The following is a 24,144-nucleotide window of genomic DNA, read 5'->3' on the forward strand; positions in this document are numbered from 1 at the left end:
AATCAAAGGGTCGCTGGTTTGATTCCCAGTCAGGGCACATGCCTGGGTTACAGGCCAGGTCCCCAGTAGGGGGCACGTGAGAGGCAACCACACATCGCTGTTTCTCTCCCTCCCTTCCCCCTCTCTAAGAATAAAGAAATAAAATGTTTAAAATAATAAAATAAATATTCAAGTGAGATCCATATGGAATTTCCTGACTGTGGGGCTTGTTGAACACTGGCTAGTCCACGCCACGGCACATACAAAAACTTCACCGTGGGAGGGGTTCATCACAGGGGTTTCCCCAGCGACAACATAGGGGCACCCCTTGATTTACTCAGCAACACCAGTCAGGCTCTGACCACACTTGACCCTGGACCCAGCAGCTCTCGGACCGTCCTCGACCTGAGGCGTGGCTCTGATGCTCCCCTCCCCCGGGAGTCCCTCGCTCCCCTCTGAGGTTGTGAATGGGCTGCCCGTCTGCCCCGTGCTGTGGGGGGGCACCTGCGCCCTCCTGTAGGTGCAGGGGCCTCCCCACAACCGCTGCAGCGGTGCCCCCTGCAGACACCCAGCACGGCCCCGTCCCCCCCTGAGCTCAGAGGCTCACTTCCCACCCCCTTCCTAGCATCTGGGTGTCCGGGGAGGGTAGACTCTCTTGTTTCCTGTGTTTCTAATTTTGAACCACCATGGCAGCTGTAATGTCTCCAGCCTCAGGGAAGATCACGGTGAGACCCCCTCCTTCCTGGACCTGTGCCAGGGTCCCTAATGATCACACGCCCCCGGCAGGAAATGACAGAGAGCAGCGTACGCTTCCCCTCCTTAGGGCAGGAGGCCCCCTGGGCCACTGCGCCAGCATTCAGGTGGGCTTCGGCTGGGGGAGTACCCAGGGCCCTCAGGGGCTTGATTTGGGGGTCGCTGCTTGTCTTCCGTGCCCTGTAGCCTTCCATGTTGTGCCGTTCATTTCACTGTGTGGCTTGGGGCTATTTAACCCGATGGAACATGAACTGATGGAATGTTCGTCTTGGGTGGATAGACAGAGGGAGGGATGGATAGATGAACTGACAGACAGACTGATGGATGGATGGGTGGGTGGGTGGGTGGATGGATGGATGGACGGACGGACAGATGTCACCACTGCTTTATCCATTCGTTCGTCGACGGGCACATGGGTGTCTCCCTGCCTGGGGTGTTGTACATACCGCTTCAGTGAACACGGGAGTGCGGACGTCGTCAAGTTAGTTTGTTGCCCTTGGCTGTGTCCCTGGCAATGGGACTGTGGGGTGAGAGACAGGTCCATTTTTCAGTTTTTGGAGGAGCTGCCACACTTTTCCATGGTGGCCTCTCCTGGATAATCCTTAAATATCAATATTTGGCCAATTCTTCTCTGCACACTTCTGGGGGATACACTACATCTTTTCAATTCTTTTTCACCTAAATTGCAGTTCCACCTGAAATTTCTCTGGGAGAGGCCAGGTTAGCAAGCGCTCCTCCTCAGAGGCTCCGAGGAGCGCTAGTAGGGTGCCAGCCCCAGGGGGCAGCCATTTGGCTCCGCCTCCGAGAGCTGTGCCCAGCCCCCAGCCCCGCCAGCTTCCTGCCAGCAGGAGAGGTGGCCTCCGTGTCTGCCCGAGAGATGACAAGAAGCAGTTCCTTTCCTTAAGATCCAACACCTACCCACCAGAAACTAACATAAAATAGTATTGAGCGTCAACTGTGGTTGAAAAAAATTAAAGAAATTTAAAATATTATGAAAAACTCACAGCACTTGAAGATACTAGTATCGACAGACTGCAGCAGAGCCATCTGCGAAGAGCTGGTGGGAGGGGGAGACCAGGTTTCATCTGTCTACCCCCACGTGTGCTTTCTGTCGGTGTCTTTGAGGGTCCCTCCAAGCACTGGACACTCCCCGGTGGACTCCGGCCCCACCCAGGTGACCCAGGAGGAGCCTCTGCTCTGGAGACCCTGACGCTGGTGTGTCTGCGGAGACCTTAGACCCCCTCTGGGGCCTCGGGCATGGACGCCCCTTCTCGGAAGCCACTGCTGAGCCCGTGACACCTGGTCCTCATGGACTCAGATGGCCCTATGCTCCAGGGTGGGTCCTAGCAGGACATTTTCGTAAGAAGAGTCCATTGACCACCGAACTCCAGCAACCAAGGTTCTGCTGCCTGACAACCTCAGGGGGTAACGGTTTTGTGATCTTTATGTCAGAGATGAGCCATTGGGGGGTCCACAGTCCTCCTGGCTTAAAAAAAACAACCATGAATTTGCTTGAATATGAATATTGCTCTTCGTTTCAAAGAAGCTGTTTTCAAAGTGTCTAAAACGAATTGGTGCATGCATCTTTTAGTTTGCAGCTGAATATGTACTAATTCTCACTGTGAGCTTGCTAAGCAAAGAAGCTAGAAAGGCAATTGAATTAACAAACGCGCTCGGGTTTGGATAGCGCTCTACAGCTCACCGTGGATGTCCTTCCCACCGAGCCAGCTGCAGGGACCACCCTGCTAAGAGACACCTGTCACAAGCACTTCCATTCACTGAGCAGTCACTGCCAATATTAAAATGTTCTGTTCTAACTCCCTGTCTTCTCTGCCCTGAGAGAGAGAACCAGCGCCTGGTTTTGAGATGAGCCCCATGATAAACCCCACAGAGTGGGTACAGGGGTTCGCGTACACGGTGCCTTTTTGAAACAGGTTCGGAAACGCGAGGATTCTTGGGATCATGCCTCTGGTGAGTAAGAAACTGTGAGCAGAGCTCGGCCTTCACAAAGGGCAGGGCGTCTCCTCGGGGCCACCAGGGCCCCGAGGCGTGTCACCTGTGTGGGGGGATACCCCCGTTGCCATCACGGGGCACAGGAGCAGTGGTGTGTTGTGGAATTACTGCCACATTGCAGGCAACGAAATGAAGGGCGCGAACCCGGGGTGAAATGCCGCAGACAGAGCTCGATGAGAAGACTCCCGGTTGGTCCCTCCAGAAGGAAAGCGGCTCTCCTTGCTGGGGTGGGGCACGGGTTTGCTCGGATCCTGTCACACAGCGCTCTGCCGCCTCGGAGCCCGGGAAGGCTGGCTAATCATCGCACCTGCTCAGCAGCGAGCCTACTAATCTCTGCTCTGACCCCCGCGCCTCGTCAGGTGGGGGCCCGGGCGGTCTGCAGATCCTGCCGGCTCTGCCAGCCGTGCGGCCACGTGTCTCTGTCTCTGGCTTTTCCCCGAGACAGCCTGGCTTCCTCCCAAAGGGGACTCGGGGTTTCACTTCGGAACTCTGGGCCTTTGGCGCTGGCCACGATTACGCGCCTGCACGACCAAGGACAGGGCGTGGTGCTGGCGTCGTTGCGGGGACCGGGAAGGTACATGACCAGTCTTCGCCATTTTTGATCCCTATTTGAGGGGCTTTTAAAAGTGATGCCTCTTCTTTACAATTTTCCAGAGGGATTTGTTTGCTTCAACGGCCATGTCCTCAGACCCGTGTGGGTGACCTCATCTGTGGGTGCCTGTGGCATTAGCTCCTCTCATGCTCTGAGGGACAAAGGTGACCACTGACTGCCAGACCGCCATCACTGACCACGAAGGAGAGATCAGTGGAGTCACGGGGGCTTCAGTTCCGGAGGGTGGACTCTATCCCGTGGGGAACGAAGGATTCAAGTTCCTACCTGAGGTGGCTGACCAGCTGCTACCCCCACGGTCCTGGGAGCTGTGCCTGCCTGGGACCGCCCAGTCAAACAGTGTGTGCGTGTTGTGGACTTGTCCTCAGGTGCAGCCTCCTGTCTGTTCCCCTCCTTTAAAGGTTTGCAGCAAATAATGGAAAGTGGAGGCCGCATTTCACAGACTCCAGTCTGGAAGGTGGATTCAAGGTCATCAAATAAAAATTTCGGCCTGTGCAAACCATGTCTGCTGAAAATCCCAAGACGTTGCCTGGGCCGCCACACGGCAGGTGCCAGGAGGACCCCGGTCCTGGGGCACCCACTGTGGACAGCTCCCAGCGCTGTTTTCCGTAGGACTCGGGGGTCCTGATGCTGTCCTGCTGCGCACTGCCAGCCCCAAGACGGAGACGCAGCAGAGAGTGCCACCCAGGCTCACTAGACGACCAGTCCCCCTCTGTCCACAGAAAGGCAGGGTTCTCCCAACACACTGGGCGGTGACATGTGCACGGAACAGTGGAGTGGACAGAGAGCGCAGGGACCATGGCAGTGTGGGGAAGGTGTCCGTGCCGTCCTTGTCCCGGGCCCACAGTGAACAGGGAACACCCACTGACCACTGTCAGCTCCTGCTCTTGGGGACTGGGAGGAAATGATCGAGGTGCCCTTGGAAAACCTGAGGCACTGTCACCCTGCCATGGTCAGCACCTTGCCTATGTCACAGCCACACTTTTCTGGGAGCTAGGTGACACTCCACTGCTGTCAGCCAGAGTCCTCACACCCACTGGGACATTGGAATGATTAAGTACCCTGGAAAGAGAACATTTTCAGAGTCTCGGAGTCACGAACGAGGTGCCCAAAGCCACCAGGCCAGATCTCAGCCTTGGACCTGGCAGGCTGGCACCTTGGCCCGATGCCCAAGTAAAAGCCAGAATAGAGTGGGCGCGTGGCGCGGGTTCTGGGGAAAGGGCTGGGCGGGGTGGTGAGTGGCTTCCATCTGCTCCTGACGGCCTCAGCTCAAACACGCACCCTCTCTTCCTGTCCATCTGTCTGTCCCGGGGCCTGGTACAAAATGACATCACGTATGTCCTTTTCTAGTCCCCGACTGGCATTCCCTTCCTTCCTTCTCTCCAAAGAGTGTGGGGGGGATCTTATATAACTGGAATTTGCTGACATTCCCAATACATCTTTTAAATTCTTTTAAAAGATTTTATTTATTTATTTTTAGAGTGAGAGGAAAGAGGCAGAGAAACGTCAGTGTGCAGTTGCCCCTTGTGCGCCCCCTACTGGGGACCTAACCCACAACCCAGGAATATGCTCTGACTGGGAATCGAACTGGTGACCCTTCCATTCTCATGCTCAGTCCACTGAGCCACACCAGCCAGGGCTTTTTCTTCCCCACAGCTCGGGTGGCAGTCTCCCGAGACGGGCACCCTCTGTGATGCATTCCTTTAACTGGGTAAGAAGCAGGTTGTCTCACTCGTAGCCATCTTGGTTTAGATTAACAGAAGGCTCTGGTTGGAGTCAAATAGGTTTTGTATCCAACAAAGTATGTACGATCAATGCGAAAACTAATCAGATTTGTGTAAAATTTGATGTGGGAAAGTAATCTTTTTATTACACTTAATTTTTATGTTTTCATTACTGCAGAAAATGTAGACGACTCTTTCTCAGACTTGAAAATTGCTTTTCTTACCCTGCCGTGAATCACAGAGACCACGGGAGGCAGGCGGGCGGCTGGGCCCTCACCGCAGACTGTCAGTCAGAGCTGCACCACCTCCGAGGGCACAGGAAGTCACGTGGGCCTTTTCTCTGGCGTTAAATCCCAATGCGTCTCCATTAGGTCACGTACTTGATTTTGGACAGAAGAAGAAGGCGGGGGACTTAAACAGGCCACCCTAACCTCGAAGAAAGTGCACTTGGAAGCCTCTACCTTCCTTCACCTTGACAGTTCTAACCGAAACGGAGTCCCTGGGACGCACCTCTGGGTGGGTTGTGCCTGACGGTGTTCTAGAGACTGGTGTGGGAAGTTGAAGGACTCGTCCGCATGGTTGGCGTGAACTTGCACTTCCTTAAAGCCAGTCAGGCCGAATCTTTTGGCGCCCCCTAATCTAAAAAGACCACTCGGTTAAATTCGCTTTTCAGTATCCCTCCTAATTCCATGGTGTAGTTTTCAACATGCCCTTATTTCTCAGAGAGAAAAAAAATGGAAATGAAAACCTGAAATCTAAAAATAAAATCCGTGCTTAATACACAAGCTAAATATACCCCAAGTTTTCTCATTGCTACATTAATTCACCGAAATCTAATTTAGGCTGCTCCGCAGTCCTCTGAATAAAAATGAGTGAGTATCACCACCACACATTGTGTTCCAGCTCCTTTCTCTGCGACTCAATCAGAAGACATGTTAATTGCTTAAGTCCTTATATAAGATCTCGTGATCTCGAAAGTTTTCCGGGGGAGAGATTAAATGGAGGGCGGTGAGTAACTTTGCCTTTACTTTCAGCTTCACTCGATTCCCCGCTCTCGCCCCAAAGTTTCTGTCCTGCGTTCTTGCCGTCTCTGATTTAACTGTCCAGTGGCAGGTGTTCTGCACTGCCCACTGCGTTGCCCACCCTGGACCCCAACCCGTGCAGCGGCCCTTGTCGCTGTACGAGTGGGTCACCGCTGGTGGGCTCCGGCCGTGCCAGATGTTAACGAGGCACCGGCCGAGTGCACGAGGCTCGGACGAGCCCAGGAGGTGGCGGACTAAGTGGAGTCAGCCACGTTCCCTTCCTGTGGTTTCTCCTGCAGAGTGAGCTGTCTCTCCCCGAGAGCCCGACGGAGTGTTTCGCTTGTGCAGCCTCAGCTCAGAACATCCGCACAGAGTCTCCATTGAGTGAGATGACCCCGTGGGAAACTGAAGGCGGCCCAGGGCCTGCGCCCACCTCTCCCCTCTCAGGTCCCCACTCAGCGCAGCCCCTCCCTGGCCTGGGCTGAGCGCAAGGCACCTCGTAGCCCCCTGGGTCTTCGTGCACGCCATCCCTCACCCCGGGGTCTCGTCTTTCTTCCTCCTCTTGAAATCCTAATTTTTTCCAGTTCTAGACCGAATGTTACGGACTTTTTTCCCCTGCAGGAGAACGGTGTGTGGTCTCTGGAATCCCACCACCCTTTGCTTCCACGTCTGCTAAGCTGTCGCCCGTGTCTGAATCGGGTGGTTGACCACAGAGGGCGGACTCTTTGGAGCTGGCAGTTTAATCTTGATGTTCCACCTCTTGTTTCTTAGCGCTCTGCAGGGCACGCGCCAGGCGGCCCTTCTGGTTGGACACAATTTAGCCAGAGAGCCACCAGGCTCTGGCAAAATCACCATTCTGCTCGGCGCTCCCTGACTCCTCCTCTCCTGCGCTTCCTCCCTCCTCCCTCCGCGGCTCCACTGCAGCCAGACTGGCCGCCTGGGGTTTCTCAGATGTGCCCAAGGTCCTTCTCTGGGCACCTTCTCCTCTCCCTGGAGGGATGTCCCCAACCCCAGCCTGGTGAAATCCCTCCCGTCTTCAGGCCTTTGCTGTCCGGTCAGCGATCTGCTCAGACACGCCCTGAGCCCTCAGTTTGGAGCTGCAGCTCTGCCCCACCCCCCCTGCCCCCCCTGCCCTCCCTGCCTGCCCTGCGTTTTCCCACCGCCTCCCTGCCTTCTAACATCCTGCGTGGTTTACCCACGGCCAGACGTCCTGTTACCTTACCTCACCTCACCTCCTGCAAGGGCAGGGGTCCCTGTCTCCTTGTCCCCAGAGCGGGGCCTGGCCTGGCACAGCCACTTCAGAAACAGGAGTCGAAGGAAGTGAATGAATGAATGAGGCCTTCGTCCTAGTCTGTAACACAGCAAATCTGTGCTGCACGTCACAGTAGTTTCACGTCGAACTCAGATTGGGCGGTTTGGGAGTTCTCACCGTGGGAAAACTGCCCCAGCACTTCAGCTCGCCCATGCTGTGAAAGCAGCAAAGCCCCGCGTCAATTAAAATATTCCAATTAACACGAGTCGGAAAGGGCAGCCTCACCAGCGGCTGCAGCGTCTCAGTCGCCTCGCACATCACAGCATGTCAGTTTCGTGGCGTAACTGTGTTCCCTCCCACGAATTTTGGTAAAGCGATGAAGGCTTTGTTCAGGGGACAGAAACAGCGTAAGAAAGCCAGTCCCCATGTTGAAATGCATGGTTCTGTTCTCTCACTTGGTGTGACGGGGCTTTACCACCCTCGCAGGCAGCAGCAGTGTGTCCCGGCCCAGCCCCTCGTCGGAACGACCCGCAAGGTTCGTGAGTCGCTCTGCTTGCCCGCACAGGGCGTGGAGTCTCCCCGAACCCATTTATCAAAGTGCCGTGACCACCCCCTCTCAGGGAGGAGCAACAGTTCCCATTTCTTCATTCAGCAGATCCTCGTCTCGTACCTTTAATTTATTTTATTCAGCTTTATTGGGTTGAACGGACAGATACCACTGTGTGAGTCTGAGGGGCAGGGCATGCTGATCTGACAGTTTGTCTTATCATAAAGTGACACCACTGTAGCCTTAGCTGAACAGCTCCGTGACCTCACGTGGCCACCACTCCCTTCTTGTGGGGAGAGCAGCTGAGATGGACCCTCCGGGCGACTTTCAAGCCCATCCCACAGCCTCGTTCATTGTCATCCCCATGTGAGCAAGGCAGCCCCGCCCTTGCCATCTTCTAACCGGGGTGCTCTGACCTCGACCAGCATCGCCCCACTTCCCCACCTCCCAGTTCCGGGGCCACCACCTCCTCTCTGTGTCTGTGAGTCGGCCTCTAGACTCCACCGTGAGTGAGACTGTACAGTATTTGTCTCTCTCCAACCGGGTTCCCTTAGTGTGACGCCGTCAGGGCACACACAGGTGGTCGCCCACGTCGGGAGGAGCAGTGCTGTGTTGTGTGTTCGTGTCCCGAGGAAGTGAGCGCGGGGTCCCCGCTCTCCCGTGTTTACCGCGGCATCGTTCGCCAAGGCCCGGGTGTGGAAACAGACGTGTTACTTACTCATCAGAGGCTTGGCTTGGGGCACGTCCCTTTTCTGAACTTCAGTGGCCCCTGTGCAGCGAGGTCGGCACCCAGCACTGTTCTCGTCTACCTCGCAGAGGCAGGAGGCGGCTGCCAGAGGCGAGGGGCGGGGTGGGGGAGTGTGGTGTAGCGGGTGGGAGCTCGGTTTCCCGAGATCAGAGAGCTCGGGAGAGGGAGGGGGGAGCGGTTGCCCAACATCACGAACGTGCTTAACGCCTTTGGACTGCACACTTCATCATCTAAGAAGGGAAATTCTCAGCCGTGTGTGTCTCACCACCGCAACGAGAAACGGGACAATCTGCACAACCCACGGGGTCTGAGTCCAAGGGCTGCGTTGCTTTGGACGTGGACTTCAGGGCCTTTGATGGTTGAAGTGGTCAGAACTCAAGAAAGCACAACAAAAATGAAACAGCTATTTAAGTGCTGTGAAAATATAAGGCAACGAATCATTGGTCTAGGGGCTGCTCCTGTTAGTACTGGTACATTTTATAGTTTTATTGTTGGTAAAACAATAATGGTTTATTACTAAACCATCACCATCATTGTTGTCATCTTCTTCATAATCATTTTGCCTGAAGCGTGGCCTAGAAAAATAAAATTTCTCGCATCCCACGAGTCGAAACTGTGGAAGATACTATTCACCCCTGGACTCGCCTCGTGCCCACCGCGTGCCCAGCGCCGGGCGGGAGGCCGGTGAGCATCAGTGGTCCCTGCAATGCACCCGGAGCCCCCGGTCGGCACCCCCAGTGGCTCTGCGGTCACCCTGCACCCTGGTCCTGCTGAGAGGGAAGAAGCCAACACCCTGAAGGTTGTCCCTGTCCTTCTCTCCTTCTCTAAACCAGCGTCCTTATGCAGTCTACCTACTGCACTTTCTGTTTGCATTTTTGTACTCTTTGTCAGTGATCTTGCTCTTGACCTTGCCCCAGAGTGTGGTGCTGAAGCACCATGAGTGTCCCTGAGTACAAGGGGTTAGCGTGTCCCGGGGAGAACACGCGTGCTGGAGAGCTGCTCACGGGCGTGAGCTGCAGCGCATGCTGTCCACCCTCAGGGAACTCGAAGGGCCTCCTGCACATGTTAAAGGAGGCGGTTTTAGCAGAGGCAACACAGCAAGGTCAAGGCCCAGTTATCAAAGCGCCGTGACCACCGCCTCTCAGGGAGGAGCAACAGTTCCCGTTTCTTAATTCAGCGTGTGCAGCCCCTGCCAGGACCTTCCCGCCCACCCGTCCGGAGGAGAGCTGACTGAGCGTGCCCCGGGTGTCTCCGGCAGGAAAGCGGAGGGGCAGAGGCACGCTCTTAGACATAAGAAGGAGATAATATTGGTTTCCTCAGACTAAAGTGGCTCCAGCATCAGTGATAAGAGAGCACAAAGACGAAATTAGGGCTGTGTGTCACTTGGGGACTGAGCTTCCTCCCGGGGTCTCTGCGAGCCAGCTGCAGGCAGGACCTAGTCCTGCGCATTTGGGCAGTGGGTACATCCTGTGTTCCCCTTCCCTCCCTCCCATGCCAGTGTTCCCTGGGAGTGTCCGTCACTCATTTTCTACAGCAGTGACCACTGTCGGAGTCACTGTGCCGGACCGAGGGACCGTCTGTGGCCAGTTCCCATGCTGGGCTCTTGGAGAGGAGTGGGCTTGGTCCCCTCCCATTCCGGTTTTCCGCGAGGTTGCCCCACAGGCTGACGGGCCATGGGCGCTCCAGGGCAGCCTGTCGCGGGGATGAGGAGAGTGGGCATAGGGTCTCCTGCACTTCAGGTTACATTTAAAAGCGAGGGGCTTGGTGGCACCTCCGAGAATCGGCAGATTTCCCAGCTCCTCAGCCCAGTGTCTGATGTGTCTGTGAAATGAGGGCAGGGGGAGGTTTGTGAGATGTTCTCCTTGCCCACACGAGGCGTGGAGTCTCCCCCAGCCTGTGCCAGATCCTCGTCTCGGACCTTTTATTTATTTTATTCTGCTTTATTGAGATGAATGGACAGGTGCCATCCCCCCACCCCCGCACCAGGGTCTCACACAAGGCTCGCCTGTGTGTCGGAGGGTGGCTTTGTTTTCAAAACCGTAACTAAATGAGATAAAAAATATATGGCTGCAGTTGCGGAAACAAACTTAAATTGAACGTAAATAACAGCTGCTCTTCGTCTGGGAGTTTCATCCAGACACAGAACTTTGTTTTCATGCCCTTAAAAAAAGTTTAACCCACATACGGCTGATTCAGCAGCCAGCGTCCCAAGAATCATAGTTAAGAGGAAGTTTAGCTCTCCAGGCCTCTGCCTGGCTTCCCTTAAGGGCAGGAGGTGAGAACCCTCGGTCTTTGCTCAGCCTCACTCCTGCCTCCACGTGTGAGGGCAGATTCCTGGGTCCTGGGAGGTTAACAGAAGAAACGAAATGGGCTGAGGCAGGTGGAGGCGACGCGGTTCCTTTCACTGGAAGCAGGTTTCCCCCGGCCTGCAGTGTGGCTGGTGGGCTTGTGGGCTCTCGGGTCTGAGCGTGACCTGTGTGTGGCCCACGCACCTGCTCCTACTGATATGTCGTCCCCAGGTTTTTTTCCATAGATTGCTCACTTTGTCCTGACCCCTTGCACACGCCTCTTCGGTGTTTATTCAGAGAGCCTGTGCCCTAGTGCTGCTCAAACTGGTCTGATCTGCCCTACGGGGTTGCCCATGTATTCCGGAGATGGTGGGGGGAGATGTGGAGGCCGTGCGGCCAGAATGCACAGCGGAGCAGCATGTGTCTTCCTGTGGAAACTGGGTGGCTTCTCCCGCTGGGTGCGGAGCAGCCATTGCTCGGTGTGTCGCCGAGTAGCTAGTGACCACCAGGTCATGGGTCACAGGCCTGCGCCCTTTGCGTGGGGTGGCTTCTGTTGGTAGCCCTGGGGCAGGGTTCCTGGGAGAGNACCCCCCGCACCAGGGTCTCCACAGGGGAGGAGCAGACACAGGGCTCACCTGTGTGTCGGATGGTGGCTTTATTTTCAAAACCGTAATTAAATGAGATAAAAAATATATGGCTGCAGTTGTGGAAACAAACTTAAATTGAACGTAAATAACAGCTGCTCTTCGTCTGGGAGTTTCATCCAGACACAGAACTTTGTTTTCATGCCCTTAAAAAAAGTTTAACCCACATACGGCTGATTCAGCAGCCAGCGTCCCAAGAATCATAGTTAAGAGGAAATTTAGCTCTCCAGGCCTCTGCCTGGCTTCCCTTAAGGGCAGGAGGTGAGAACCCTCGGTCTTTGCTCAGCCTCACTCCTGCCTCCACTCGTGAGGGCAGATTCCTGGGTCCTGGGAGGTTAACAGAAGAAACGAAATGGGCTGAGGCAGGTGGAGGCGACGCAGTTCCTTTCACTGGAAGCAGGTTTCCCCCGGCCTGCAGTGTGGCTGGTGGGCTTGTGGGCTCTCGGGTCTGAGCATGACCTGTGTGTGGCCCACGCACCTGCTCCTACTGATATGTCGTCCCCAGGGTTTTTTCCATAGATTGCTCACTTTGTCCTGACCCCTTGCACACGCCTCTTCGGTGTTTATTCAGAGAGCCTGTGCCCTAGTGCTGCTCAAACTGGTCTGATCTGCCCTACGGGGTTGCCCGTGTATTCCGGAGATGGTGGGGGGAGATGTGGAGGCCGTGCGGCCAGAATGCACAGCGGAGCAGCGTGCGTCTTCCTGTGGAAACTGGGTGGCTTCTCCCGCTGGGTGCGGAGCAGCCATTGCTCGGTGTGTCGCCGAGTAGCTAGTGACCACCAGGTCATGGGTCACAGGCCTGCGCCCTTTGCGTGGGGTGGCTTCTGTTGGTAGCCCTGGGGCAGGGTTCCTGGGAGAGGTCATTTCTTTGGCCAGCAGTGAATCTGCCACCTGCGCTGATTGAAGGCCAGTCCTGGTGCGGCTGCAGACTTCCGTCCTCAGGCCAGGCAGGTGGCTCCGTGCCCCTGACAGTGACCTTCCCTTAAAGTCGCCTTGCAGAGCGACCCGGCCACTGAGCACCTGAGGCCTGTGTGGGCACGGTGCTGGGAGTCCATGCATCCTGTACACGGATGGGGGGTCACCCTCCTCTGGGTTGGGCGATACCCCCTCCCAGGGTGTGACACAGGAGCACAGACCCTGTCTGACAGGTGCTCACTAGGGACCTGGCACGGGTCAGGCACTGTCCTATAGCCTGGTGAGCCTGCAAAGGTTCTGGCCCCCACTGAGCCTTCATCTGGGGGACAGGAAGGGGGAACAACAAGCCAAACAGCACGTAAAAGAAGAAAGTAGTTGCAGATCCTGGGGCGGAGGGCTCTGAAAAGCGGGTAGAGGTGAGTGGCTGACCGTCCCTGGGCTAGTGGCGGCCCACCTGTGATAAACACTCAGGGAGGGCTGCTCTGAGGAGGTGGCATCGAGCAGAGCCCTGAAGAGTGGGCACAGTGAGCCAAAGACAGGTCAAGAGCATCCTGAGCTAAGGGAACAGCAAGTTCAAAGGTCCCGAGATGCTTGAGTAACAGAGCAAAGTTGGTTTCTGGTGAATAAATCAGTAAGGGGGGACAGCCACAGGGCAGGGGGTGGGGTGTGAACAGGGACCGGCTCCCTCAGGGCCTTTGTGGAACACAGGGAAGAGTCGATGGGTTTTTTCTAAAATGTACTAGGCCACACGCTTTTCTGAACATTGATGTCTCTCCATGTTGTGAAGTATGAAACCCACGGGGCAGCTGCCTCTCCGTGAACACCCCCGAATCAGGACACTACGTGGAGAAGGAAGCGTTATCTCCCGCAGAATAAAAGGTAGTGGTGTTCTCGGCACCTGCCTCCCGGGAAGAGCGGCGTTGTTCCTGGAGGTGGACCGTGCCAACTGCAGGGGCCCCGCGGGCCGGGCAGGTGCACGTTCTTGTGGCGCACGCAGCAAACTCATGTCCTCCGTCAAGTTGTTCCCTGGCTTCTGAAAAAGCATGACCATCAGGAAACAACGGAGCGCATCCGAGAATCGAGGGAAGAAGAGAGCCAACGGGAGACACAAAAATAGCTATGAGGGGGGTTGTGCACTCTCAGAAAAGTAGCAGAGCAACTTTTATATCACGTAAAGTTGAGAAGATGAGCGTAGAGGAGAGAGAACAGGCAGGGTCTCAGGTGGTCAGGCAACACACCAGGGAGGCATCATTCCTGATCTTGAGCTCCCCGTGGGGTAGAGGGCATGTGCGGGGGCTCCCGGGTCAGGGGGCCTGGATTCGGGGGTCTGGGGTCTCGGACGTGGGTGTTTCCTTCTGTATAATAGATCAGTAGCAATACTTACCTCGTAGAGTTGCGGTGAGGACCGAACGGACGGACAGACGCATGGAAAGTGAGCGTGAGTGCTCCCGGAAGCCGTGCATCCCACACAACCCCCGAGGGCTCCTTGGAGCCCTGGCCTCGGTCTGTTGCTGGAAAGCAGACGTGTGCAGTGGTGGGATGCAGAGGACACGGGCCCCCGCCCGGCCTTTGCCGAGTGCAGAACCAGCGACCCCTGGCAGGTCCGCCTTCAGCGATCTCCGCACGCCTGTCCTTTCTCCCTGCCGTCTCCCCCCCTCTCAGCCCCGCTGCACGAAAGAATGATGAGTGAGGAACACCTGTGCATAAACATCAGATCTGAGAGTATTTTTAGTCGTTAATCCTTTTTGAACTTCCTCAGCCCCGCTGTTCTTCCCCATTATTCCAGTGTTTGCCTTTTCCTTTGTCTCTTATTCGGTTAATCAAAACTCGCTTTCAGATGCTGTACACCCTCTTCCGCACTTGTCAATAGGAAGAACTCTGATCGAATTAATTCCCTCTTCACTGTGAACAACTAACAGGGAGGTCTCTGCAGCTTCCTGTTGTTCTAAATGGTGCTCCCATGATTCCCAAGGAATTCTGAAGGGCAGGGCTGTCTGAAGGGCAGGGAGGGCAGCCCCCAGGGCAGCTCCCACGCTGTCTCCTCCTCTCTGTGCTTGACTTGCAAACTGTGCGAGTTAACTCAGGAACACTGGTGAGGCTCTTTGTTACGCCCAGACCTCCAGGAAGGGACCGGCCCAATTTCCAATGTCCAGCCGCCAGCCGGAAGCCGGTTGGCATGGCTCACTGTGGACCCCCGACAACCGGGGACCAACGTCAGAGTTTCAGCACGGCCGCGGGTTTCTGCTTCATTTGCCTGGTGGGAGAGAGAAAATGACTGACCCTGAAATGTGGAACAGCAGAGAAATTTTGAAAAATACTTGCTGAAGATTGGGTAAACACATAGAAAAATTAATGGTGGGAAACACAAGATACCGAGAAGCATAGCTATCATCATTTTATGTTGATATATATTTTTTCAGTTTCCATTTACATCTATTTTTTTCCCTCTGGTATAGCGTATAGACTTCTAAAATGTGAAGCTCAGTGAGTAAGTTTATATAACCAGTAAATGATGCTTCATCTTAAATAACATGCTGTGTACCCTTCATACACGATGACACACACCAGTCTTTACTGTCTATGAGGAGGGCGTCCCCCCCTCCCATCACAGAGCCACAAGCTCTGGCAGACCGCGTCACCGCAGAAAGTTCGGGAGGAGAGTGGCTCGGGCTGGTCAGCGTGAGCGTGTCTGAACTGCCCGTCCTGGGAGGACCGTGGTCCCCTCACACCGCACAGGAGGCCCATGGCTGACTTCAGCCCTGTGGAGACTTGGAAACGCAAGGAGGAAGATGGGGTCCTCGTCCCAGCGGCACTTGCTGGTGCGGCGGACTCGCCAGCCACTGGGTCTGGTAGACTGGCCAGTCACGCTCTGCAGACTCCGCTGCTCCGGGAGATAACCAGCCCCCAGAGCAGGAAGGGAAGTGCTGCCCACGCACGATCCTCATCTTCAAAGAGCCCCCGAGAGACAGGAGTTACTGTCCTGATACTGGAGATGAGGACAGGCACGTCCTCGGAGATTCGGCGACTCGCCCTCCTCACGCAGCTGGAGTGTGGGCGTGTGCCGGCTGTCCTCAGGTTGCTGGGGCCCCTTCTGAGCACCGGCCCACAGGGAGCCCTGGCCAACCTCGCCAGTCTCGCGGCGGCCTCTTCCTGCTTCCTGGGCGGAAGGAGGGTCAGGAACACGGCTTTGCAGCATAAGACTGTAAATCCAGACTCATTTCCCTATGAGTCTCTAGAACCCAAGCCCCGGGGCCAACATGGCCCGCACCAGCTCGGAGCAAACGGCAGAGCCCAGACGCCCGCAGGAGGACTCTAAGTGACAACAGGGTCAGAGGGATGCTCCAAAACCTTCGTCCTTTTTGGCAGGGGCGAGACCATCAGTAGGAAAGTCATCTTCACAGCCAGTGCTTCGCTTGACCGTGCTTCCCAGCTGGTTCTGGTTTCCTTGTTGATGCTGCTTTTGGAGTTGTGAGGGAACAGCCACAAAGGAAGTAGCATTGGTTTCTTGTTCTGTGCCCAGGCTGGGAGAAGAGTGGAACCCAGGTGCACTCACATAGGGGGAAAGGCGAATCGCCTGTGTGTCTGTGTGTGTGTGTTCACTCACAGTGACCACTGCATGCATAGAAATGCACAGGGCTTACTGTCTCCTCTCCTCTCCCTTCCCCGGGCGGCCCCAGCAGCATCAGCCCCTCCGTGTGATGGGAGAGTCCTTACCAACCGCCTACATAAGTTCCCCTTTGTTGTCAGGTGTCAAAAATATCCTGGACCCTCGTGCTTTCGTTTTCTCCTCCGTGCCCGGGGACTCATCCGAAGTGACTGCACCCTCAGCTCTGAACACCAACCTCCATACGAAATTCGTGGTTCCCACCCCACTTGCTGCAGCCTACATTCACGCGTCCACGTGTGATTTTTATTATTTATCACATATCACAGCTTAAAGCCCTTCACATACTTTTCTCCCTGGGGGTTTGACTGCCAAGCTCCTTCTCCATGCTCCCTGTGAGCCGCACACCCCCGGCCCTATGGCGTGTTTTCTGATTGCACGTAAATCAACGCACTGGTGTTACATTCCGTGCAAGAGTAAAGAACAGCGGTTTTCACAGAAAAATGAGATCGGAAAACACATTTGCCACAAAACTGCACTCCTTGGCACGTGATTTCTGGGGGAAGTGTATGTAAAATGCCGACTGATGAAATCCACACCAAAAGCATAGCCGTCTCTTTTCCGGAAGTCCGTTCGTCCGGGGGCAGCGAGCCACACACACAGCCGAGAAGCAGGCTGTTCGGAGACACCGCGGTGCCCAGATGCTGATTCAGGTCCAACACCTTCACCGACTCATTCAGCCCAGTCATTAGTTTGCCGGCGCGGGGAGCGAAGGGGAGGGCCCCCAGGTGTGACATTCAGCTCCATCCTCTGTGCCTCCGCGAGCATTCCATACCCAGGGCTCACCCTCGGGAGGAGAGAATAGAAGATTTGGAAGCAGATGTGCCAGCTCTTCACACTGCGTGGGTATGTGCATTTTCTAACTCTGTCACGGAAGAGCATAAAGTTCGCTCAGAGAAACTCTTCTGCTGCCTTCAGGCTGTTGGGGAGTGCACCTGAGTCAGAGCACTTTTGCCTCTGGCCTCTCCGAACCTGCTGGCTGGGTGGGCTCTGTGGCTTTGGAGAGAGATGGGCTTGTCATCTGGTGGCCACGCCCAGGGGCGGGACCCTCCCTGAGCTGCAGTCCCCCAGCCTGCAGGCGGGAACTGGGATTCCCTGAGATCTTGCAGGAGGACTGGGTAGGGAGCCACATGGATACATTTGGGGAATGGACGCTGGTTCTGCTGTTCGGCCCGTGGTCATAGTGACAGAGCCACGTCTGTGACTTACTCTTTTCCGTCACTCCCGTTTCTACCCATCTCTTCCGGGTAACAGGGCTTTGCAGACACGTGGCTCTAAATAAAGTAATTTATGGAAAAAACTGAAAAGGGCCTGGTGTTCAGTGTCTTAAGTTTCCAGAAACGCCCATTCACACACTCAGTCCTTTGATTAGGACACTGACCACGCTTCCAGCAATGAGCGTCTGGGCGGAGAGCCAAAGCCCAAGGGCCAGTTTTGTACACGCAGTCTCTGCAGTGTCCCAGGATTGGCGTCAGCAGCCCTCCTCCGGCTGCACTGCTGCTGGGAACCCTTTCTCAACACAACAGTGGGGGCGTGGCTTAGCCATGGGGCGTGGCATGGAGTCCAGCCTCCCTCCACCTGCAGAGCAAGGAGATGAACACCAAAAAACTCACAGCCCGAAGGGCCTTGCGCTTTTTGAATATAAATCTCATTGAGCCTTTCTCCATCATTCTTGTTTTAAATATTTATCTTTAGAGGGGGAGGGAAAGAGAGAAATATCAATGTATGGTTGCCCCTCGTGAGTCCCCTGCTGGGAACTGGCCTGCAACCCAGGCATGTGCCCTGACTGGGAATTGAACCGGGATCGTGTGGTTTGCAGGTCCACGCTCAATCCACTGAGCTACACCAGCCAGGGCCCATCGTTCTTATTTTAAAACAAAGCACATGGGTTCTCACTCACGAGGAAGCAAAGCCTCGCCCAAAGTCAATGGCAGGACTACACTTGGCAGCGATGATTTCCAGGCAGATCTGTCTGTTGTGCAGGCTTGCTGTTCGCCCATCAGGGAGGGCCCAGCGCCTGGAATCCATTTCAGTGAACGGAGAAGGATGCCTAAATGCTTCCTCCGACACCAGGTGAACGTGCTGTGTCCTGTCTCCCCAAGCCTGTCGCGCTGCATGTCGTTAGAAATGCAAACTGGAGAACCGGGGCCAGTTTCCCAGCCACTCAGAGAGTTAAAAATCGTTGCACGTATCTCTCATTTTCCCTCTCATTTTTAATGCTGCTTTTCCAGCCAGAGCTGTGGTGGGTTTTTTCATCTTTGTTATCTATCAGCTCCTGATTTCTCATGCAACTCTGGAGATTGGATGGGGTGTCTGTTCAGAGGCTGATGACTTATTCTAAGGACCTGCCTGCAGAAGTGACATTTCAGACACATTCAGACACTCTCAGGGATAATGATTTACACTATTAATGCCATGATGAAGTTTTTAAAACCTCTGGTTTAATCTCCTCCAAAGGTTTCCCAACCATCTCCTTAAAGAGAAGAAAACTTCATGTCCCAGCCCCACCAGGTGCTCATAGAGTAAAAAGTGCCTCATCACATCCGAAACTTGGTTCGGGTTCCAGCCCGGTTCTGTCGTGTGCTGTATGTGTGACCTCCAGGCCCCCTCATGCCTCGGCTCTGGTGGCCTCCGGGTGCCGAGGACCGGATGTCGCCGGTCAGTCCACCTGCCAACCTCAGGGCCTTTCAGGGCAGGGACTGTGTTCTCATGATGTGTGTGCCCTGAGCTGGCGACCAGATGATATTCAATGAGAATTTTAAAAATACTTAATTCATGAAAACAATAACGCATGGGCTCACAGTTTGCTTAAATTCAGAAGACGCTGGGAATCACGGCGTGTGTATGCATATCTGTGGCGCCGCCCCGAACCGCCCCTAAAACCCAGGCTGCTGTGGAAGCTCTCTCCGTGCGGTGCCGTGCCCGGGACCCTTTCTCTGTAGCCCTCACGGCGCCAGCTCCGGCAAGTGCTGTGGGACCTCTCTCTGCTTAACTCAAATGAACCACCGTCAGGACAGCTTGAGATCATTCACCTGAAACCCTCACCCACACGCCGGGGGAGGAGACAGGAGGCTCATGGACTCCGGTGGCAGTGAGTTGGCAGCCTGCCAGGACACATTGGGGGTGGCGCACACCTCAAATTCGGGAAGAGGTCATTAAAGCAGAGGTCTTACGTGACAGAAGGAAAGGGCACCCCGGGCACCCCCTCCACAGGATGTAAATTTACGAGGGTGGAGTGATGACCGTTTTTAACGATGACGTGTCATGTCATTGAACGTGTTCCTTACGTGAACTTGTTCCTAGTGGTGACCGCTCACTCGGTGACTGCGGCTGTGATCTGGGGTCTCTGGTGGCTTCTCTCGCTCCCCAGACCTGCCCTTCTGGAGAGAGGGGACCATTCTTTGAGACAGGACCTAGGACTGTGCCTTATAAACACTGAAAGCTACACACAAACTTTGAACAGCTGTATACGAGTGTGTGTGTCTATTTGTATGCTGTGTATAGTGTGTGTGTGTGTGTGTGTGTGTGTGCAGAGTCCTGCCTTTGTACACAGAGAGTGGCAAGCATGGTCACATGTAACAGAGTGGTTTGTGCAGTGAACAGTTTCTTCACCTTGACTGGGACCATCCGTAGAATGTTCTAGAGTGATGGAGACATTCTGTCTTTGCCATCCAGCATGGTGACCGGTGACCACATGCACCACCAGCAAGCAGCTAGTATGGCTGAGGAACTGCGTTGTGGATCTTACTTCATTTTAGGTGCTTTGACTCCAAACGGCCCCGTGGTGAGCAGCTGCCCTACGGTGCAGATGTGGAATCGCAGACAACAGGACCGCGTCCTGTCGGAGGGGGCTGAGCGGCATGTGCCCGGCGGGTCCCCGCGAAGGCCTCCCTTTGGGACACACGGAGCAGTCCTGTGATGCCGGAGGACTTCCCCAGCTAAAACCCGCTTCTTTGATTTCTGCCCACAGACCTTGAGAACTTCAAGACGAGGGCGCGGAGCACGGTGTCCGTCCGTCGCGGTCAGGGGATGGTGCTGCTGTGCGGGCCGCCCGCCCACGCTGGAGGTGAGTCCTGCCCCCGGCCTCGCCCCGGGGTGGGGACTGGCAAACGTCAGGTGGTGCAGACATCCCATCCACTGCTGTCACCTGGTGCAAGGGGGAGGCCCCAAGTTGGTGGAAGTCTGACTCCTGTTACTTGGTACAGGGACACGGGGACAGTACCTCGGACAGTACCTGGGCACCTTTTCCAGCAGGATCAGGCTAAAATCTGGTCTCCTTTAGGTGCACACCGTTGTTGGCCCTGTACCAAAAGACCCAGAACCAGTCCTATGACCGCAGGCTCCAGCACTGCTTTGTAGGGACTCAGGGTGGCTGGGCCGTTGGCCACGCACTTGACCTCAAGCCGCTGGAAAGCCTGCTCCCGCAGCTTTAGTACCGCGCCTTCACCGTGTCCTCGCACTCACGTCCGAGGGGGCCAGCAGTGCGTGGTCCTGGCTGGCGCTTCCTGAGGGTGTCCTTTAGAACCTGGCCTTCTCTCTGACCTGCTCTGGTCTCGGACGCGGGGGGAGCCTGAGGCTACAGGTGTGCAGGCAGGTAGGGGAGACAGGAGGGGGTCAGGACGGAGCTCAGAGTCCCTGCACTTCAGCACGTCTCCTAGAGGGAGAGCTGCTTTGCCTGGGGACGTTTACCTGCACTGCTCTGATCCAGCCCAGTGGCAAAGGGGACTGGAAAGGCAAGTATTTTGTTAAGATGTATGATGGCCCAGAAAACACGTTAATTCTTTGAATAAAGGAGAATATGGAGAGAGGCTGTGGAGTCAGCTTACAGCTCCAGCTAGAAGGACCCACTTGCCTGAGCGGCAAATAAGACACACAGGAGGAGTCGGGTGTGCAGGTCTCACAGGTGTGTGGGGCTCAGGTGTGAGGGCTCACAGGTGCACAGGGCCCAGGCATGCAGGGCTCAGGTGTGCAGGCCCCAGGTGTACAGGGTCCAGGTATACAGGGCTCTCGGGTGCGCAGGGCTCACTGGCAGTGCCATTTACCAGGGTCCCACCCCAATGTGAGGTGACCGAGGGATAAACTCTCCTTTTAGAAGCTCTGGATAAAGTCCAAGTTCATCTCAGCTACTCTCGTGGTGGCCTTAGTTCTCCGTTTGGCTTGACGTGTGATTTAAAACAAAAATCCTTTACACTGAGCCCTTGAAAACGCCCTTTTATTTCCGTCCTGTATTCAAGCATCATCGCTCTTCCATCCTCACCTGGCCCACCCCACGTCCAGCAGGACACAGTCAGCAAAGTAAGCGAAGCCGTCCACTGCCAGCACCTCCTGTACAGCAGGCGGGGGAGGCAGGTGCCCTTCACACGCACACACATGTGCGTGTGCACAGAGTCCCGGGCTGCTGGCTTTGAAGGCCTCAGGGGACGCAGACTGGAGGTCGGGGGTCTGCGTTCCAAGAAGTGGGCCTGCTCTTCAGGGCCCCCCCTGCCCTGCCAGTGAGTGTCGGACACACCGCATTTGGGGCCCAGGACACATGTGCTGTGACATGGGCTGTGTCACCAGTCACCATCCAGTTTGGGGCCAATGCCCTCCCCTTCACTGTAGAGGCAAACGGTGAAGAGAGCTCTCGCAGACCCCTTTTACTTCTTTCTTTCTTCAGTGCTAATTCAGTAAAGACTAGACGCAGCCATTGCGGATGTCTGCACCTTTGAGGCCCGGCCCCTGTGCGCGGGGCCCGAGTGGCTGGTGGGCGTTCAGGTTACAGATAAGTTCACACAGGCTGACACATCCCTTCTTACTGTGAAGTCTGATCAAAACAAGAATCGGGGATTCTGCGCGTTTCTCCCCAGGCCACCACAGCAGCAAGGCGCGTGATTAGGGCAGTGACACCGAGCCCTGAACTCGTAGGGGCGTTAGGGAGCAGGTGCCCGCCCTCTGGTGTAACAACACCCGGGGAAGGGTGACGCCCCTGCCCTGCCGGGGGCAGCCCCCAGAGGACCTGTGCCCTCCCCTGGGCACAGAGAGGTGCATTCAACCCTCCCCAGACGTCCCCGCGGTGGGCCCGCAGCCCGGAACCCCGCCTGCGAGCTTTGCCCAGGCCCCTGACAGCCTTGCCGGTGAGAGGAAGGGAGTGAGAGCTCCCACCTGGACCCCGTTAGGAGACGTGTCCTGGGCCCGCCACGGGCCGGGTGGGCGGGCAGGGGCAGCAGAGCCGGAAGGGGGCGCTCTGAGGTGCCCCCTCCCCGAGTCCCTCCAAACCCTCCAGAGCAACAGGTGCAGCAGTGACTCTGTCACCACTTCTCTAGGCCACGGTCACCTCAGCAGTGGCAGTCACTGTGAGCCACCAGCCGTGTTGAGTAAGTGTTCAGACCCAGCATGTGGTACCCTAGTTCCCACTGCAAAGGCACACGTGGGGGAAGGAAGGGGGTCGGCCTCTATTCTGGTCACGGGATACGGAGTGATGGCAGACACCTGGGGTCAGGGGGCCGAGTGTCCCGCTTCGAAGCTGGCCTCCTCGGGGTCCCCGGGGAACTGAGCAGCAGAGGGTCTGTCTGTCTTGAAAAGCATTTCGGTGAGCAGGCCTCTGCAAGACCCCCCGATCCTGCACCCGACGTCCCTCTCATCTCCGAGTTAGCAGATGTGGTTCAGATATGATGTCACTGCATGGATTTCACCAGGAAACCCTGACCCAGACTCGGAGGCCTGGAAGTCGCTGCTGGGCTTGCACTGCCCTGAGGCTCAGTCCTCACCTGTGTCCCTGCCCCACTAGGCTACCACCCCCAGACACCCAGGGCCCGCCCAGCCCCAGGCCCCATTAGATGAGAAAGGGCTCCGGTCCCTGGGGCTCTCCCCACTCCCCTGTGAGCGAGCACCAGGCTGATCCCCAGAGGCGCAGCTGGTCCAGGGACCTTCTGCCCCACCCGCCTCTCACCTCAGCAGGAACCTTGCTCTCAGGGCGCGGTCACGGGCCGGGGTGCAGTCTGCAGGCCGGGGCCCGCCCAGGGCCTGTGCAAGCAGAATCCGGATTTTCACAAGATCGCCAAGTGACTCACAGGCACAGTAAGGTCGGGGAAGCCCTGAGCTAACCTGTGGTGCACACGCACACGTGTGCATGTGCACATGTGCACACATGCACTCCCGTGCACACACACCTACTCCACCCAGGCTGGCAGGACGATGAAGCAATGCCAAGGCAACATGTTGAAGCCATGGGTGCCCACCCTTCTCACCCGGGGTGCTCTGGTTCTGGGAACCTAGGATAGGGTCCCCAGGGCTGTGTGCAGTAGACCCTGAGGCAGCACCAGGTGGTCGACCCCACACGGACCGCCTCCTGCAGAACCAGCCCAGGAGGAGGGGCTGATTCTTCATCATATCCCTGCTTCAGAAACTGAAAAGATTTGCCCCTGGCTGTCCCTTTGACCTCGAGTATTTCTCTGGCTGTTGATCAGGGAGGCCGTAACTCAGAGGAGTCTGGCTTTGGGGAGCACAGAAGAGAAAGCCCATGACTCTGAGATTGTTTCATTGTCATGGGCTTTACGGAAACTAGCTATAACTTGTCATTCAATGCTTTTGCCCAGAACACGCCCCCATTAGGGTTCAATGCCATTCTGAGGCATCAGACACAGGGACTTTATCACAGAGCCTCCAGATGTGGTTTCTTCAACTCCATAGTTGTCAGACTCTCCCATTCAGCTCGATCTCTGACAGTTCTGAGCAAGGGGGGTTCTATATTTTAGTTGCAATTTTTATGTGGTTGTGGGAGGAGGTGAGCCATGTCCGCTATGCCACCATCTTGGACAGAAGTCCAGAAGAGATGATTCTTGATTTATATTCCCTAACAACTGTTTAGCTGGCATGTCTTCTTCGGAAATGTCTCCCCAGAGCTCACATGGAACCGCTATCTGCTATGTGCCTACATCAGTCATGCCCTGGCATTGCGGCTTTGTTGGAAACGCCGAAGCGGCATTCTCATGACACTTGAAAGCTGA

The 24,144-nt window shown here is 55.8% G+C and overlaps 1 protein-coding gene across 4 annotated transcripts in view; it reads left to right on the forward strand.

Moving 5' to 3' along the window:
- The window catches only part of LOC118989399 (contactin-4), a 398,190-nt gene that overhangs the window by 251,098 nt on the left and 122,948 nt on the right, over positions 1-24,144 (forward strand). For all 4 annotated transcript variants that reach the window (XM_037049533.1, XM_037049532.1, XM_037049534.1 and 1 more), the window contains one exon: positions 20,130-20,225. In XM_037049533.1, the coding sequence (XP_036905428.1) occupies positions 20,130-20,225 (96 nt within the window). The remainder of the gene's footprint in view (positions 1-20,129; positions 20,226-24,144) is intronic.

The sequence above is a fragment of the Sturnira hondurensis genome, unplaced genomic scaffold (assembly GCF_014824575.4).
Source record: "Sturnira hondurensis isolate 20B ecotype Veracruz unplaced genomic scaffold, ASM1482457v3 Scaffold0006496, whole genome shotgun sequence".
NCBI lineage: Eukaryota > Metazoa > Chordata > Mammalia > Chiroptera > Phyllostomidae > Sturnira > Sturnira hondurensis.